Source organism: Xiphophorus couchianus, chromosome 14 (genome assembly GCF_001444195.1).
Source record: "Xiphophorus couchianus chromosome 14, X_couchianus-1.0, whole genome shotgun sequence".
Classification (NCBI taxonomy): domain Eukaryota; kingdom Metazoa; phylum Chordata; class Actinopteri; order Cyprinodontiformes; family Poeciliidae; genus Xiphophorus; species Xiphophorus couchianus.
Genome location: NC_040241.1, coordinates 3433438 through 3452883, shown reverse-complemented (window position 1 = coordinate 3452883; position 19446 = coordinate 3433438). Strand labels below are relative to the sequence as shown.

The 19446-nt window shown below is 39.5% G+C and overlaps 2 protein-coding genes across 3 annotated transcripts; both read left to right on the top strand.

Annotated features, from left to right (window-relative positions):
* The first annotated feature begins 435 nt into the window (after window positions 1-435).
* ap1s1 (adaptor related protein complex 1 subunit sigma 1) lies at window positions 436-6617 on the top strand. The gene is made up of 5 exons (XM_028039152.1): window positions 436-615; window positions 3356-3534; window positions 4290-4398; window positions 4491-4628; window positions 5754-6617. The coding sequence occupies exons 1-5, from the start codon at window positions 613-615 to the stop codon at window positions 5799-5801; spliced, it is 477 nt and encodes a 158-aa protein (XP_027894953.1). The 5' UTR covers window positions 436-612; the 3' UTR covers window positions 5802-6617.
* Window positions 6618-9877: 3260 nt separating this feature from the next.
* vgf (VGF nerve growth factor inducible) lies at window positions 9878-18361 on the top strand. Of its 2 annotated transcripts, none has more exons than XM_028039233.1 (2): window positions 9878-10118; window positions 12394-18361. In XM_028039233.1, exon 2 carries the CDS (start codon window positions 12444-12446, stop codon window positions 14610-14612), a length of 2169 nt encoding a protein of 722 aa, XP_027895034.1. In that variant the 5' UTR covers window positions 9878-10118; window positions 12394-12443; the 3' UTR covers window positions 14613-18361. The 2 variants fall into 2 exon arrangements, with proteins under 2 accessions (XP_027895034.1, XP_027895035.1); XM_028039234.1 differs by lacking the exon at window positions 9878-10118 and adding an exon at window positions 10174-10252.
* Window positions 18362-19446: the final 1085 nt, after the last annotated feature.

Sequence of the window (19446 nt, the reverse complement as noted above, 5' to 3'; positions counted from 1 at the left end):
TAAGAAAAATACAACAATAATAATACAAAATATCTCAACCTAGGAAAAAGAAAGAAAAGAAAAATGAAAAACAATGCAAAAAACACAAAGTAAATAACTAAGAAAAATAAAATCATTCGAGGTTTTGAGAAAAATATTTTTGTAATTAGAAATAACATATTGCTCTTTTTGTTGTTAATCAATTTGAGTGATCAAATCAGAAAATTTAGCATATGTTCAAAATTACAATGTTCTGTTACTGTAATAGCAGATAATATCCATGAGTTTTAATGTGCAGACGATTTTAGTCGAACGAAAAAAGTGAGTTTCATATATGTTATATAATAATAATAATAATAATAATAATAATAATAATAATAATAATAATAATAATAATAATAGAGGTGGTGGTAGTTATAATTTATAAGTATTACGTCGGTGTGCGCATGCTCAGTATAGGCGGAAGTGCTCAGTAGTGGACGTTTCACGGCAGTGCTGTATTTGCGTTTCGTTGAATTTTTTTAGGAACACCAGGCTGCAATGGACCTTCAGCATTAGCCGCTGTGCAAACTGTAAATCGGAATCGGAAGTGAGAGGCTGTGACGTTCGAGACACGTTCGAAAATCTTGCAGAATGGTAAGTTACTGTCCCTCACCAGGTTGAATGAGAGGGAAGCTAAACTGTGCTAATGCTAGCAAGGTGTATGTTTCCAGGAAGTGCTCACCTGCGCTACATTTACCTGGCTGTAACAGGCCTTCTGCGTTTTAGGCAGCAGAACGAGTGAAACCAGAGCAGCCGTGTTTACTGTTCCAGTCAGCGTCGGTGCTGCTCATATCCACCTTAGACCTGACAGTTTGGAATATTTTCTGCTGAAGTTTCCAGATTCAACTTCCAGTCCCGTTTAAAAGCCTCAGACACGGAGCTTATTTAAATGTTTGGTTTTCACTAATAATAATTCACTTTTTGGTTGTCATTTATACAGCATGTAAAATAAGTATTGGATGTTTACATCAATGTTTTTCTCAGTAGACATATTCCTACTGGGACCATTGACAGAATAACACCAGATATTGGCAACAATCCAAGTAATCCACACAACACGAAGATATCAATGCTTGTTATTTCATAGATTTCACTTATGGGTAAAAACTCTCAGCTGTGATCTTGAGCCATTCTCACAAAAACTATTAAAAACTGGAAGGTTCTGTCGATCATTACATGCTCTCTGATCTTCAGTTCTGTCTGGATTTATTTGGATACAAGTCGAGTGTTTCAGCTTTTTCCTGGTTTCTGAAAAAGAAGAATGCTTTGTATTTTAATTTTAATTTTTTAACTTTAAGACAAACAAAAATACCCTTCTTATTTCTTATTTTTTAATATCCATTTCTAAAGTGAAAACCAAATGACCATATGATACACTGACCTATCAGTGAGCTTTTAACTCACTTAATCACTCTATAGGTAGCTTTTCTGTCCTGTTCATCAGAAAATGTTGCCTATCATGCGAGAAGTTGTGGTTACATAGCAAAACGCTTACAAGTTTTCTCTTTTTTTCTAAAGCAAAGACAAAATGATGATAGTTAAAGATAACATTTCTAAGTTTGTATTCCTTGTATAACACCTTGTCCAACCTTACCTAATATTTCATAATCTAGAATCTGTGACAGAGTAGGAGTGGTGAAAGGATAAAACAGAGCAGCTTTGCTGAAACGTTTAGCTTCCTGTGAATATTCCTTCCTTTTTTAAGGTTGTAGGCTGGAGAATGAACGTCCATAGAACACAGCCTCTTTCCTAGAAGTGTCTGACTGATGTTGTGTTTAATTGGACTTAATTCTAAAAACCTAAATGATACTCGCAGTTACTAACTTTGAGTGTTTTTTCCTTCTGTAATAAATGGAAAGGCACTTCACAAAATGAACAGATCTGATGTGCATGCAGGGATGCATTATTAGATCAATTCAATAATATAGACAGGTTCAAAATCACTTCCATGCATTCCAATTCAGTCCAGTAATGCATCCCTTGTCTTTTAATTATGTGAGATCAGGTCGTGGGGCAACAGGTCCAGGAAGGAAACACACACTCTCCAACTCATTCTGGGGGGCTAACGGCGCTTCCAAGCCAGAAGAGACATGGGATCTCTGTTCAGACAGGTCTGGAAAATCTTAAAAGGGAGATTCAATTTCAACTGGTTGAGGAGCGAAGGTCCTCAACTAGTGAGGACCTTACTGGACCTCACTCCAATAAGGAGTGAGGTCCAGTTTTATCATTTGAGTGCAAAGGCCTTAGTCAGAGGAGCTAACGCCCCATCAGGCCTGTGAGGTAGCCATCCATGTCCCTAATGCCCCCTGACCTCAACATCCACCCCTGCAGTTGGTTGGCCCACATTGTAGGGAGTTTCCTGTACCGTTTTGGACCGAGCATCGCCAAGCCCTAAGAAGGCGAGTTTTGACTGCCGGGCGCTTTAAAAGACAAACAAACAAAAAAAACACTGAGCAGACGTCCCTCCTCTCTAATCCAGTCAAGGTTTGCCATTTCATGTTCTGTTGCAAATTCTGTTATTTTTGAATTCAATTCAAGGAAATTAAATAAAGAGTCTAATCTTTTTACTCCAGTCAGCATTACCTGTCGCAGAGTGAAAATGTTTAGTCCATAAATTTGATGAACTGTAATTATCAGTACTTTGATAAAAAGAAAATCTATCCCTGATACCACAACTCAAAGAAGCTGTAAAATAAGTAGCTTTTTGACAATAAAAACTGATCCTAACGTTACATTTCTTCTGTCTGCTGGTTGCATATGCACAACAACAGATGCAATTTTTTTACTTTGACTAGGGGCAAAAACACAAGCTAACTTTAACTTCTGTAGGCTTTTACCGACTTAAAGTCTTTTTTACATCAAGCTTTTCTAAAGGTCTCTGTTTCATTTTAATCCAATTTTTAATAAGTAAATTCAAATATCCAAATATTTCCCACATCAGCTAATTGTTTTATCCATTTGCTGTTGTGCTGCATAAAATGACCAAGACCACATTTGTGTTGGTCAGAAAGGCCAATCTCAGCTTCTTTCTCCAGTCAACTCTTATCTCCTTCTTTCCCATTAAACGTTTTCCTCACATCTCTCCTTTCTTTTGTGTCTCTGTGTTCATTACATTTGAAATAAACCCAAAGTGACGTCTAATAAAGTTTCTTATCTATATTAAATGGAGCATGATTTATTCACAGGCAAGTGGAGCATTATGGTGAAAGCCAATGTTGACAAAGTAAAAGTCGTGCTTCACCTTGGCACTCAGACAACAATTCTGAGTGCCACACTGCTGTACAGGACACGCTAAAAATAAAATAATATTAATGATATCTCTGTTTCCCTCTAGATGCGATTCATGCTGCTGTTCAGTCGGCAGGGGAAGCTGCGACTGCAGAAATGGTACACGGCTACGGCGGAGCGAGACAAAAAGAAGATGGTCAGGGAGCTGATGCAGACAGTTCTTGCCCGCAAACCAAAGATGTGCAGTTTTCTTGAATGGAGGGACCTTAAGATTGTCTATAAAAGGTACTAAAACAAACTCCCTTTTTTTCATTGCAAGTTGTTAGTAATTTTTAATACTGACTGGCGCTTCAGTAGATATATCACTCTCACTGCACGCTCAACGCACACCTCTGAAAGGTTATGTTTGCGGCTCACGTTGAGCTTTGGCTTTTAAACTTCACTCAAACTTAGATGGCGAATTCTCCAAATAAACACAAGTCCTCACCGAGGGTTGATATAAATGTCTGTCCAGTTTGAATGAAAGGAGGCGCGGGAGCCGTGCCGAGGTAAACTTCAGAGATGCAGCCTTGCTAGTCGGCCAATTCACAGAGACTTCATGCTTCACTCAATGCACCGACTTTAAACCCATCTTTCAGGAACAGTTCTGTTCTGCTGGTGACATGCTCAGCATAGCAAATATGCTTGCAGTCCGGCTTATGTAAAATAAAAAAAATAAAAAAGAATGCAGCAGATTTTTTATTTATTTATTTAATAAAAACTAAATCAAGCAAGGCTTAGCCTGGCGGGGCCTTTGAGGAAGTAAAGCCTGGCGGCCTGCTTGGCTTGTACTACTCTGGGGGAAACCCTGAGTTGATGTCCTGCTTTGTGATATTTGGATTGATTCATTTTGTCTTTTTTGTCTAGAACAAATGAGTAAATTATTTACATTTTCACATTCATGGAGTGACATCTATTTTTCAGACCGATTTTATTCTTTTTGACCAGCTTCCAGATGTAAACGCTGATGTCGTTCTTCTCCTATGTTTATACCCATGCAGGTACGCCAGCCTATATTTTTGTTGTGCTATTGAAGAGCAGGACAACGAGCTGATTACACTGGAGATCATCCACCGCTTTGTAGAGCTGCTGGATAAATACTTTGGCAGTGTAAGTCACAGAACTGAAGCATTCTCTGTTTCTGAATATTAAAGGTTTAGTTAAAGCCTGATTTTAAAGCTGTTTGCTGTGTATTTTTGCAGGTGTGTGAGCTGGACATAATCTTTAACTTTGAGAAGGCTTACTTCATTTTAGACGAGTTCCTGATGGGAGGAGAGATCCAGGACACATCCAAGAAGAGCGTCCTCAAAGCCATCGAACAAGCTGATCTGCTGCAGGAGGTAACACCTTCCTTCTTCACCCAGTCAGCCAGTGTTTAGAAATGACTATTAAAAACTCTTCTTTCAGTCATTATTTCTCAAAACAAGATCCAAATCTGTATTTACATGCTATGGCTCTTTCTCCCCTTTTCACTATTTCTCTTTTTCTGGCTTTGTGAAGTCAGAGTTTGTAGTAAACCCAGATTGTCTTTTATGTGTTTAAAATGATTGGACTTTGTGACTTGATTGCAGCAAACGTGAGTTTCACTCCATGTCTCGTTTGGTCCAATGGTGCCGGCTCACACGTGCTGAGATAAGCTGGTTTGATTTGTGATTGGTAGGAGACAGATCAGAGACTGGCTGCTTTATCAGAAAGACTGTAGTGTCTAACTGTGAAATCTTTTTTTTCATAAAGCCTTTGGTAGTCTCTAATATCTTTATTCAATGACATGAGTGAAACCTACTTGAATAAGCAGCATTAGAAGCATCAGTCTTTACCGGCTAAACTGCGTTTGTTTTCCAAACATTTCTTCAGGCGTTTACTATGCAGGCCTGGATGTAGGCACCATTGTGGAATAAGTTACAAATTTTGACCATTTTGGTACCGGATTTGTATCAGAAAGCTCAGTTATCAAAGAAAACAGCAGTGCATATGTTATAAAATGAATGTGTTTGCATTGTAGCAGTGCAGAGTAACCCATCCAGCTTCAGTCTGTACTTTGCCCATGTTTTTTTTATCAACACAGCCAAAGATATCCATCAGACTCCTGGTGGAGCAGAAAGATCCAGATCAGGAAATGTCACTCTGCTCACTAGGAATTAATATCTCTTCTACAGCTCTGTTTTCTTTTCCTTTCTGTTTTTCATCCCTCCCTGCCTTTCCTTTAGTCGCTCACATTGTTAAAACTTTGATAGTCTTCCTAGTTTGATATATTTTGTTGGCATGGATAATAATAATAATAATAATAATATTGTTAACAATATAATCAACATCCCACCAGCACCTAAAACAACTTTGTTGCTCCAGTTCTTACATTTTCTCTTGCGATGGCTACAGAAAGAAGAGACATTATCTACATTTGTCTTTACTTTTATGTGAATAATGCAGCAGTTTTCTGTTTTCATTTGGGATTTTGCTGTTTGCAGGAGGACGAGTCTCCCAGGAGCGTATTGGAGGAGATGGGCTTGGCGTAGTCCCAGTGAAACTACGAAGTTTGAGACAAAAGGCAGGAGGAGGCAGGACAGTTTGGACTCTGGGATCCTGGAGCAACATCTCCTCTGGGGATAAGACTCAGTGGATCCTTGCATTGGACTGGCCCTTTGGCTCTCTTTTTTGTTTGCGTGTGTGTGCGTGCGTGTGTGTGTGTGTGTGTGTCTGCATTATCTAAGTGTGGGATAATGGTAATGGGCTATATTTAACTTTTATGTGCCTGGAGGAGCAGTGCATGTTCTGATTGTTACAGATGTGACATAGTTTGAAGCTTCGCTGTGATTGTAGTCATACTGAGGCAGGCTTGCAGGCTGATATAAAGCGCTTGTCAAACAAGCAAAGCCAAGCCTGGATGTAGGCCTGCCGATCACAACTGAATGTGAACGAGGACCGGGTCAGAACATCGAAGGACTGTGAGAGGTCACAGGTTCTATAAGTGTGTCCAGAACCAGGTTTATTCCAGGCAGGTCAGGTGAAAACAAATCATTCTCAATGACCTAAAATCATGGCTGTAAAGACTTGAGTTCTCGTTGGCGTATTAGAGTTCAAGCCATGTGCCTCCAGCTATCTCCATGACAACGGACATTCAACATGCTCAGAACCGGCTCAGGACTGAGGCTAGAGTTTTGTTCCGGTTAGTTTTCTGTCTTCATTCAAATTGTTCCTTAATCTAGAATTGCTGATTAACTGTCAGACTTGTTTATTCTATGCTTCTTGATAGTTGAAGATTCCACTTTGTTTATGTAATATCACCGAAAACTAAAATGATAAACTTCATCAATGAAAATGAACAAAAGACATTCAATCGTTTCTTGACCCATTAGCGTGAGTTGACTGCAGTACCAAACCAAAATGGAGATGTGAGAACCATCTCTGGATGTTGGTTCTGGGTTTTAATGCTACAGTGGCATAACTATTATAAAAAAAATATATTATTTAAAGGGGATGTATTATGCAAATTTCACCTTTTGCATGTTTTTGTACTTCCATTTATGTTTCTACTACTTCTAAGTCCAAGTGCTTAAAAAAACACCCCGGCAATAAGTTGATGTTTTTTGGTGTCTGGAAAATGAGACTTCTCTAAAACCTCCAGAATGTAACATCACAAATTAGCAGGCACTGTCCCTGACCTATCAACCCCATCAAAGCCCAACCCGTCACCTAGCAACCCAAGCTGAGCTCCAGCACTTTTGGTCAGCTGGTTTTACTGCTATATACTCTGTACAGCAGCTGCTGGAAAAAACAAGTTTTGTTGTTGACTAATCGCTTAGAAATTGGTTGTGCAGGATGCTCTTCTTCTGCTTTTCAAAGATGTACACTTGTATAAGTGCGCATCTGTTTGCAGCCAAGTTTACATTTTGTTGGAGGGTGTGGCCAGCAGCAAGTTATTTGGATTTAAAGTGACAAGACGCTATGCAACAGCTCATTCTGAAAGAAGTTGGAAAGAACTGAGCAGACTGAAGTTTCATTATCTCAGAATGATTTTGTGCAAAAAAACGTAATGAATCTCCTTTGTATAGACCCAGCCTGTTTAAGGAAATATAATAGGTAACTTTTAAATATCTGTTAAAAATGTCACTGGCATAACAGTATAATATGAGAGGTAATCTGGAAAAAAAAAACCCAGCTCCTCTGCCTTCTCCCAGTGCTCCCAGTTGTAACTGCAGAAATACGCAGCTCTCTCAAAAACAGCCAATCGAAGTTTTGGCTGTAGCGCTGTCAATCAGGCTCATAGACGTACCTCTCCCTCCCTCTTCCTCTCTGCTATGCTACAGCTTCTTCCTGACACTAGTTAGCATGGACACTGCTGACTGCAGATAAACACTTCCTTGAAAGGTAAGCCAGTAGCACATTTAGCAGCATGTACACAATCTTTACTGACAGCACTAACAGCCTGCTCCTGGCACTGAATGGTTGCATCTGTTTTCCATATAGCCACAGTAGCTTGTGTAAAGCACTGATGTTTCCTTCTTCAGACAGCAGTGGGTGCGCCCCCTGCTGGCTGCTCAGCGTTCCTGTATGAACCCAAGTAGCCTCGTCTCAGAACAGCCCAGAAGAAGAAAGCTGTTCTTTCTGCCTCAGTTGGATGAACTCTGGACCATATTAGCACTCTAAAACTTTACAGCTAACAAATGGATTTGGAAAAAAGTTGACATGCAGTGTAATGTTAGACAACGCGGACCTGATGAAACGTGACGAATCATTTTGGTTTAGAGCTGATACCAGCTGGTGAGAATGTGACGTTCTGTTTCATTTTGAAAAGAGCTGTTAGCTATGGAGGTTTATTACTGACAACACTAAGGTGAGTAAAGCTGCTGACGACTCTTAAATACTCTAACTGAAAGATGTGGATTAAACAGGTGCAACACTAAGCAACCGCCAATAGTACAACATTCACGCCCCCTTGTGGTGAAAGAGAGTTGTTACAGTTTGAATTGCGACTCGTTGGTGGTTCAGTGCTATAAAGTAAATGAATGACTAACAATTTTGTGGCATTGTTTCTGGTTGCTAACTTGGGGTGTTTTATAATAAAGTAATGGGACCAAAGCCTGTCGTTTCAGAAACCTCTTCAACTTTCTTATTAGGTGATTTGTCTGTCTGACTTTAATATCATTTCTCTTTAGCAAACTTCCTTCATACCATATTACATTTGAGGTTTTTGGTTTTTACCATGAAAATAACTTGTAAATGTAAGAGTCATCATGTATATCCAGAAAGGAAGCCACAGCCCTTTTGCCAGGATGGCTTACCCTACGACAGAGGTACAACTACTGCTCATCCTTTAAATTTAAGTTAATATGTTCAGTTTGTTAGGATGAGATTTACTGTTTTGTGTTTGATTCTAAACTCCTAATAACATCAACACTTTACACAGAGAACTGACCCATACAGAGCTGGAAAGTAACTAGTTGCATTTACTGTTGAGGAACTTTTTGGGGGGAAGAAAATAATTTTAGGTGTAACTTTACTACAATAGTTTTTAATCTTGGGGGAAATTTCTGGATCCTCCACCGACTGCGAGTAACTTATTCGAAAGAAGAAAAAAACTTTAAAAAAATCCATCAGAGACAAACACAGTTTATGTTAAAGTGAGATGTCTTATTTTGTTATTTTAATGCTATTTTCTACCTGCTGGGCCATTCAGCTCTGGAAGTACTATGTTCAAACAGACAGCATACTGTCTCATAGATTTTTGTGAGCTTAAAAATAAAATTGGGAAAATGGTTTCTTTTGCTCGTATCTGTTTTGTTACCATGTCACTTGCATACAATTTTTATTTTTATTTTAGTCATTAAAATGCAAACATTTTTGCATAGCATTTTTCCTGCTTGATTGCATCATTTTCAAATATTCAATCAGATGTGATTAGTTAGCACATGAGTAGCATTTTAATAAATTACTGTTTTATTTTTGAGTAATTTCTTGGCTGGACACTTCTTAGTCTTAAGTAAAATATAATATAATAAAATATGTTTTAAGTTGTGCTAATTCTACTTCAGTTCATTTTTGGGTGTGCATCTATCTATCTATCTATCTATCTATCTATCTATCTATCTATCTATCTATCTATCTATTTTTTATAGATAGTTTCTGGATTTTCTTTTGTACAACACATTTTAGAAAGTAACTCATACTTCCCCTGTGTGCTATGAATTGTGTGGATTACTACATTTGCTATTTTGAGCTGAACCGAGATATTTTTCATCACACAAAGACTCCAGATGTTTCCAGTCACAAGCACCTTACATATACACATAAGCAAGTTCTATTACTTTTGGGCGAATTGCTAAGTACAAACTTTATCTCGACGCAAAGGTTTCTGGCACTAATGGAACCCCGTGTTTTAGGGATACCTTGCTTAAGCTTTTCTTTAGCTATTTCTTGTCATGTGAGTATAAATCTGGTTATTGAGGACATGTGGAGAAAGTCTGGGCTCAATTTGCCAGGACAGCAGAGGAGGGTCGGGGGACAGGGGGGTTCTTCTGTTGCCCAAAAACTATGAATGAAATGCAAGTTGGTGACGTCAAAGGGACCTCTTGACGCATATGTCACGTGAGCCTGGAAGGCGGAGAGATCCTGAGATCCACAGCCCCGCTGTCCATAGTTCTGAAAACAGGCATTCCAGGAGAGGAACCCCGACAGGACACGTAGACAAAAACCAACTCCAACATCTGACTGCGACTCAGAAATATCAGCGACATCTGGAGCTGGTTGTGCGCGTGACCGCGGGGTTTTCTGCACCTGACGTGACGAGAAAACGGGACCTGGAATCCCCGAAGCCCCCCTCCCTTCACGGGCAAGTACGTGGCAACTAATCAATCAGCCTTGTTTACGTGCCCCCCCTCCCCTTCAACCCCCCAAAGGCAGAAAACCGTTTCACTGCCCGGTTCATTCCTGGACAAGCGCTGAAGGAGGAAGTTGGAGCTGCGCTCAGGTGAGCAGCAACAAATGCGAGGCAGACCGCAGGCTGGGTCCCGCTGCGCTGGAGCGGAGGAGCAGGGACCGCATCACCTGCACCTCCAGTCCAGTCATGGTTGTTTCTCAAACAGTTTGAACATCTGGAATCCAGTCAGTGGAGAGCAGAACCTGCGCTGGCAGCGCGTCGTTGGACCTTCATTGTATGCTGGTCAAATCTGCTGGGAGCTTCGGTTTCTCATTCTCCTAATCCTTCTAATCCTCCTCCTCCCACCCCCATCTCCTCCTCATCCTCCTTTTCCTCCTTTTCCTCCTCCTGCTCTTCCTCTTCCTCCCCACGGTTCTTTGTTATGAATGGAATTTGGGTAACAAATGGGCCAAAGAGGAGGTACCCTCATTTAGATCACTCTGCCAGTGTTATCTGTAGGTTTTCTTCGCCTTGTGTTGAGCTGCAGGTGTTGGTTGGGGTGGGGGTGAGTGGGCAGGGGGTCGTTACATCCTTTTCTTTTTTTCTCTTTTTTTTTTTTGCTGCAGTGATATGAGCTGATCGGACCTTTGGAGCAGATGGAAGGAATGTGTTTATTTGATAAGTAGGATGGAATAAGGCCGAAGCGCTAATGAATGTCGTCATCTTGCGTCAGTGTGGCAGAATCAGGAGCAACGAGGGCAGCACGCATCAGGTCCACAGCAGAATAATGATGCTGTTGAAAGCTGTGAGGTGAAACATACTTTTAATTGAAAAGTATGTGGAGGGAAATTAAAATATTTAATATTCCGTTTTTAAACGTGGAATATTCATTTGCTGGTGGTTGTTGCATTTTTTTTTATCATGACATTGTTGAATATTAAGCTGCAGGTATAATCACAAATTGATCATAGTGTGATGGATTAATGGTGAATTGCTCATAAGTTGTTCAAATAAAATGATTTATTTATTTAATGTGACATTGTTTATCTAGAGCGACAGATCCTGGAGGAATGGTTTCTCATTCTGGAAACCATTCCTTGATTAAAGGACATATGTATTCCTTGGAGTGAGTTCTGGTTGTGTGTGAGGATCTCTCTCTCTCTTTTGGGTTATGATAATTATTTTAATATTGAACTCCATGACTTCCTGTCGTCCCAGGTTTTTAAGCTTGGACGACTCTGTGCTTGGATCGTGAACACGTTGTTTGAACTCATGATAGCTTGACACCATCTTTGTTGCTAAGTTATGTCTTTTTTTTATGGGTTTTAATGTTTGTGATAAGTGTGATTTCTGACTTCCTACATACGTGAAAAAGTGATATAATCAAATATATACCCCCCTATATGGAACACACAATCCTTTATTTTTCTGAAGTTTGCAAATAAATAAATAACCACAAAGAAACAATAAACATGCTGCGTTATGAAAATGATTTGACTCAACGAGCTGTCATATCTAGTTCAGCCACAAGAGGGCTTAAGTGGTAGCATCACCATAGCGATGTTTTACAGGCAGTTACCCCGGTGACCTACAGTTACTCATTGTACTTTTGGTCTTCCCAAACACTTGGGGTGCTTTAGAAAACATTACCTGCACTAGATGCAGTTCAAACGCCGTTCGTTAATATTCATGAAACCAACTGAGCTCTGGTCTTCTCATCCAACAGCTTTTCATGCAGCCTGCTTTGCTCTTGACCTGGGTCTCTCAATGAACATGACTGTTTTCACAGTTTTCTCAGCGAAAGACGTGCCATAGATGTTGGACTGCCATGGGTTCTTTCCTCGGTATTCAGAACTAAATCACTAACCACAAACAATGACGAAAAGTTGGAGTGAATAAGGCCACGTTCACCCTGCAGCCTGAAGAGACGCAATTCCGATTTTTGAGTTTTAAACTAAAACTTTCACTGAGTGGTGGTACAACTTAGGGTTTAATACATGCTGAGTTTAATATGCATCTCAACAAACACTTTCTTCTAACAGTACATAAAATTTCCTCTGTCTGAGCCTTGGGCAGATGAGCCATGTGAATGTGAAACGTGTGTTTTTCTGGATGTCTCTAATATTTTACCGGTGACTTATTTTTCAGCTGCTGATGGCGTTGGCCCTGCAGTGCCTGGTTTGGTTTTCTGCTGTCTGAAAAGAGTTCTTAAAGCTTTAAATATGATTTTGTGTTCTTATTTTTCCCTCTAGGTGTTCTTGGTCACTCTCTGCACCCAGTTCAGGACCTGTTCTATCAGACCATGACAAGAAACTGCCATGCCTCGTGTGTCCTCACCATCATGGTCCTCTTCACATCTTTATCCTTCCTTCATCTCTCCACACCCAACCCAGTTTCTATGTTTGGAGATTATGACGATGCACCCAGAGAGGTTCTTCCCAGGCTTCCAGTTTATGAAAACACCGAACAAACGCAGGAGAGACGGAAAAGAGCCTTGAGAGACCAAACTGAGCAAGAAGAGGAGCTCTTTAAAGATGTAGATCCCAAAAGACTAGCTGCTGTGTTACTGGAGGCTCTGAATCACACACACATGGAAAGAGAGAGGGATGAAGAGAACTATAACAGCATGGAAGAAGAGACACAGACTGAGAGAGACGAGATTCGAAAAGAAGAACCACACGGTGAGAGAGTGTCAAGAAACAGAGAAAGAGACGGGCAGAAAGAGCTGGAGCGGTTTATTGCTTCACATGGCAAAGAACAGGAACGGGAGGAGGACGAGGAGAAGAAGAAAGCTCTGGAAGAGGAGGAGAAGATAACTGAGAAGGTGACAAGCCACACGACAAGTCAGACGGTCCAAATTCAAACAAAGCAGCAGCCAAATGGTTCAGACGGAACAGCAGAGAGCGGTGCTGCTAACCAGCAGGGATCATCCAACCCCGAGCAAAGCAGCTACGAAGAGGAGGAGCAGCTCAATCCTGAGGAGCTGAAGAGTCTGGAGACCGTGATGAAGGAGTTTCCACGTCTTAACAGTAAAAGAGATGGTGCTTTGGAGGAGCAGCAGAGAAACACTAGAGGTTACAGCAGCTACAACGACATCATTCCGATAAATAAGGGCAGTGACCTCGCCATGACCAAGAAAAAATTAAAATGGCAGGAAGAAACACAGAAAGCAGTGTACTTCCCAACATTTACCCGAGGCAATTCTGTAGAGCAATCAGAGGACGGCAACTATATTAGCAAAGCAACCCAGCCCCCAACTCCAACTGAACAGAAAGGGGTGCAAGATGATTACACAGACGAGGAAGAGGAGGAGGAATTGCTCAGCCCAGAGGAGGAGGAAGCCCGAGCCAAAGTGGAGCAGGAGGAGATGATGAGGCAGGCAGCAGAGGCACAAAAAGCCAAAATGGAAGAGGAAAAGCTGGCTGACATCGCCTCAGACATGTTGCTGAGCTACATGGGTAAACAAAATAAAGGTGACAAGAAGCACAGCTTGTCTATGTCGAATGCGGCAGAGGATAAGAGATCGGATGAGGAAGTGACAGAGGAGGACGACCTTGACCCTCAGACCATTGACAAGTTGATTGAGATTTCCAATAAATTACACCTCCCCGCTGATGACGTCGTGGACATAATCACTGATGTTGAGAAGAAGAAGAAGAAAGATGTGCCACCCGAGATGGCATCTGTTCGGCAGTATACCTCAGCGCCACTGTCTCCTTCTTTTCATTCCGGTTGGCAAGTTTCGTCAAATCAAAACAGCTTTCCGGTCTCGAAGCAACCGTCTCCAGCTGTAAATATCCTAAAAACCTGGTTTCAAGACCAAAACACGCCAAAATCAGACGTTTCTCAAAAGAAACTTCCTAAACCTTTGCTACCATATAATTTTTCACCCAAACCTGAAAAGCCCTTTCCGGTGAAACAGGAGCGCTGGTTCAAGTTACCGAAGTCTGTCTGGACTGGCTACTCCTTGTATCCCTACTCCTACTCCACCTACCACCAAAGGAAACCCATCGTGGGTTACTATCCTTTCTACTTTCCTCCCATGCCAAGACCTAAATCCCATTACTACCGACCTAAACCTCCTCTAACACACAACAATTACTTTGGTAATTCTGTGGAAGATCCGTACATTTTCCCTCCAAGAAGGCGCTATCAAAGCTGGGTCCAACCTCAGCTGAGAAAATCACCTGCCGCCCTTCAGCCTAAGTCTTTCTACTCCAGCTACTACCCACGTCCTTACTCCCAACCATTTCAGCGAATACCTCCATCCCAAGCCAATTCCCCTCCTCAGACAGCTGCTCAACGAAAGCAGTTTCTGATCTCCGCTCTGGAACCCGCAGCATCAAAAAACAAAGACTATCATAAGGGTGCAAAACAGCCAGACAGCAGTATCCATGACGATGTGGAGAAATACATCCAGCAGATTCTCATGAACAGAGCACAGAGGCTGGACCGAAATGGAAGTAAATAAACATTAGTGCAAGATTCCGACATCTTAAAGATGAATCAGCAGAAAGCTATATTTCTTTGAGATGTTTTTGCGTTATGTTTTTTCTAAAGGGGCAGTATTATGTAAAATCAACATTTTTGGCTTTGTTATAATGTTATTTCCTCATCAAAACCATACCTGGAGTGTTTCTTTGTTTTTTTTATGCATGTTTGAGAAATCCTTGAATCTCCCGTGGCAACCATTCTGGTTTGGTAAATGTTTAGGGAACCGAGCGCCATTTCCACACACAGCTAATCCTCAGAGCAGTTTCCAAGCCGAGCTTCTGCTCCTTCAAACTAGCAGCAGCAGCAATTAGCAAGCAGCTGGTGGAACTGTGCATCTCCTGAGCTCATTATATGAACCGTTTCTCAGCCCAGTGCTGTGATCAACGTTTGTAAGCACTTAATAGTGAAGCGTAGTTATTATGATTTCCTGGGAGTCAGAAAGAGCACACATTTCTTAAAGTGACAGAGGCTCAATTTCAAAGAGCTAAATTGCAAAATCAAATTTCTTTTAAGCCATGTTTGATTTATATGTGGATTTTTTTTTAACAACTGAAGGTAATAGTTACTTGATTGTGCATCAAAATGTGTCTGGAAAACATATAATACTGCCCCTTTAACATTTGTTCCAAGTTTTGTCTTTCTGTTAGAATTGGTTGAGATGTGAACACGGCCATGTTCTGAATCCCAATGTAAAGACGTTGGATGGAGCCGAGAGGACCATGATGAGTCTAGTCTGTTGGTCCAGCCATTCTTAAATTCCAGCAAGAAAATTTTCTTAATATTGACATTCCTGCATTAGAAAATTGGGGTAAAAATGAAGGGGATGAACCATGTGATCTTGAGGTCCATTTGACAAAGTTAATTAAACTGTTCACATAAGCATGTGGCTCCAAATGGATGAAGCTGGGCACAGTTTCTACTATCTGCCACCACTGTCACTATTGTGGTTGTGTAGTTGCCTCCACATTTTAACTTGTTGTGGAGGCTTCGTCTGCATGGCAGATGAAATGTAAGGAGCTCTGATCTCCCAATTTGAAGATTTTCTTTGTTTTTTTTCATAACAGTGAATGAAAATACTACACTCTTCACCCTATCGCTGCATTTGTCAAGGTTTTACATTGGAAAAATATAGTTTCACATGAACCCCAGACTCACTGTATGCAGATTACAAGATGTGGCCATGCCTTTAAACTTCTAGTAGTCAAAAATAACAAAAGATAAAACTTTTAATATAAAATCCCGGTCAAACAAATCTACCCCATGGTGCTCTTCACAACAGTAATGTGATGCAACTATATTTTGTGTGAGTTGATAGCTAAGTGGGAAGAAGCACAAAAACACTCTTTCTAGTTCTGTGTCAGTTTATTGACATGTGTGTGTCCTGCTGCCCATAAAATCTCACCAGAAAAAACAAACTTATTGGTCAACTCAGAGCAGTGGTGGTTTCTGAAATGGGCGACACGTGTAACCGCCATCTTGTGTCAGCAACTTGGTGAAGGGGGCTGGCGCCGAAAAGGTGGTGCCGTTCAAGGCGCCAAAGAGAGTAGGACCGCCTCTGACTCACAGACAGCAAGATCCTGAAATAAAGGCAAAGTCGTAGTTTCCCCTCTGGTGTTACTTCACAGCTGACACAAGATGTCTGCTGTGAAGACACGGTCGCTTTGTTTTTCTCCTGATATGGGAACATGCATCTTTGCTTTTTTTTGTCCAAATATGTTAACCTTTTTTTGTTTCAGATGCTTTACGATTATTTTGAATGTTCAGATGATGCTCTAAAACCTAAGCAGTGCTGTATTATGTTTTTAAAGAGAGAATATTTAATCCTATTCATTTTAAATAAGATTTTAAACAAATTCCAGTTTAGTAGGCACGTTTGGCTCAATTAGGAGGAAGTTTGACTCCAAACGTATTGAGATTTAAGATATTCCAACAAAAACTGGGCAGAGTTTTTAAAAAAAGAATCTAAAATATCTGATTTTTGAGATAGATATTAAATAGATATTGTTTTGTCTCCTTAACAACAAACTTGAAAAGCACACTTTCATGAAAATTTTTATTAATAAAATATCGTACAACATTGTAGAGTATATTACACACATAAACCAACAAACATCACAAAACGACTTGCTCTCATGATGAGTCATCTGTTTGCATAACTTAAAGTACCTTGTTTCCATGGTGCCAAACCCTGGCATGGGTCTGTAGGACATTCTTATACAGCTGACGCCTTCAGAGAGTGCAGCTTCGACCCATCAGCTGAGGCTGGTGTCGATCTGTACAGAGGTCATTATTATCTGAATTGCATATCCATAATTAACTTTACAAAAAGAGACAAACAGTTGTTGCTTTTCAATAACTAATCACAGGGGAACTTTGCTTTTTGATAGCTAAAAAAATCCCACAAGTTTGCAACAACATGTAAGATTTGTATAGTGTATTTGTTGAGTACTTGGCCCTATATGGAAATTATATTATAGTAAATTATCTTGAGTGTGAACCTTTGAACTTGTAAACTTTTATCAAGATTAATTTAACCTAAATTAACTTTGGGACTATTCAAGTCTCTTTTGATCTAAATTTCTCTGTTTTTATCTTTTAAATTCTGAAATAGTTTTGAGATGATGATGATGATGATGATGATAGTTGCTATGCCATTTGTAAAGTTAAACAGTCAAACTTTAGCAGCCATAATTTGGGTTATTTAGCCTGTCATAAGAGGGGAAAAATAGGGGTGCATTTTCCAAAGTCATATTTTCACCATTTTATGTATTCTTTTTTATATCACAGTTTCAAACAAAATATCTAATTTTGTTTGAAAATTAGATATTTTCAAACAAAAATAACCTTACTAATTATTTAGTAAGGTTCCAACTAAATAATTATCACAGAGCTACTTAAATATTGCCTTTTAAGTTAAATATTATTTGGTTAACTAAATATTAAGCTTGCTAAACAAATTTAGCTTCAAACTAAATATCTGGCTTGTTTACATATTTGTTAGAAATGTCACTTTATTGTGGCAGCATAGTGTCATATCTGTGGGGGTAAAAAAATGAGCTCCCTTGTCTTATCAGGTTGTTAATTATTTGAATGTGTAACTTTACAAATGGCAAAAACATTGACTTTTTTTCTCCACGGTTTTTAAGTCTCAATTTTAGAAGCAAGTTTGTATAAAATCGATATTAAACCAATGTGAAACAGATGCTCGGTTGGTGTTGGTGACCTTTGGAGAGTCTCAGAATGTGTTTCCAAGTCAGAACAGAAGAATTTAGTGGAATAAAAAGAGTTTCAACATTGTGCCTTTCATCGACAAAAAAAGTGAAGTGAAAGCAAGACGTTGGCTAACTAACATGTTTTCTGTATTTTTGACAATTTTTTGGGTCTGTTATGAAAGTAAGATGGGAAGTGTTGGTGGGAAGCCCTGAGCTAAAAATGCACACATCAGAAATAAGGGCGCAGTCTTGCACGTTTCTGTATAAATGCATCCAAAAATTGCATCATTTTAAAAAGTAAAAAAAAAAAAATCCTCAAGATTAAGGAAACAATGACTTCAGTACAAGTACAAAATAGTGAGATGTGTATGGGTGAGTGTCGGTCTTTCTAACTGTACCTTGTTGTAAACGTCGTAATAAACATGCGTTTGCTGAATGTAAACAAGCACATGTTCATGACTACTTTTGCTACCCATGGAAAAGTGAATAAAGTCAATTATTTTTGTTACAATAATGTTTTCTTGTGGACCCACACGTTCTTTTTATAACAGAGAGGACAGCCAGGTGAAGCCCAGCTCACGTCTAAACTGATTCGAAACTAGACGTTACAGCATGGAGGAGTTCTGGGGGACAGAAAGCCAGAGACCATAGATTATATTTGTATTTATGAATATTTAACACTGGATGGAGTAGCTTGTCAATAAATAAGCTACTCACTCTCTTTATTCTAGTAAGTTTGACCAACAGAGATAAAGAACCAGACCCCAGAAACAAACCCAATCAGATTTATCATGACTTGGTCCATATTTGGTTTTCCAATTGAATAATAAAAAAAATTATTCACCATAACTTTTCCATAACATCTAATTGTTACGGAAACCCAATCCAGTTTATTTAGAAAGTTCCAAGGTTGCAATTTAGTTTCAAATTATTTTCAAATCAAAGTCCTAATTATGTTTGGACACCCTGCATTTACTGTTCAGAGACATTTTGATCAAATTAAATCTTTGTTTCAAAATAAAGTACTCTGAGCTTTTCTTTATTTTATTAATGATTAAAATTTATTAACATGATAATTATTCATTCAGCAAATTACTTTTTCAAAGATAATCTTTTAGTTTTACTTGAAGTTTCAATATTGTGAATCTGACATTAAGTAAAAATTAATTACTTTTAAATATAAATGTAATAAAGCATTACTGACTGATTTGATTGTAAATGTAACAGTCCACTGTAGGAATATTTCCTGATACTATCATCCTCTCATCAAGAATATGTCAAAAAAGAAAAAATAATTCAAAATCATGAAATTTCAGTTTACAGAGCAAAGAGAAAATAGAGAGCTGGTCAGAGATGGAGCGTCCAACTCAGGATTCTGACATGCTGGTTGGATGACTGCTGAATCTCTGAGGCGTGTTTCAGTCAGTCAGTCTGACATCCAAGAAGGTTTTTATGTCAACCCAATAAGAGATTGAACAGCATCCTGGCTGCAGCCAACAGAAGAAGCAAGACAAACAAACAATAAGCAGGAGAAAATGAATTAACTGGGAAAGAACAGAGAGGGTGAGGAAAGAGAGCAGGGAGGAATGCAGTGGGGAT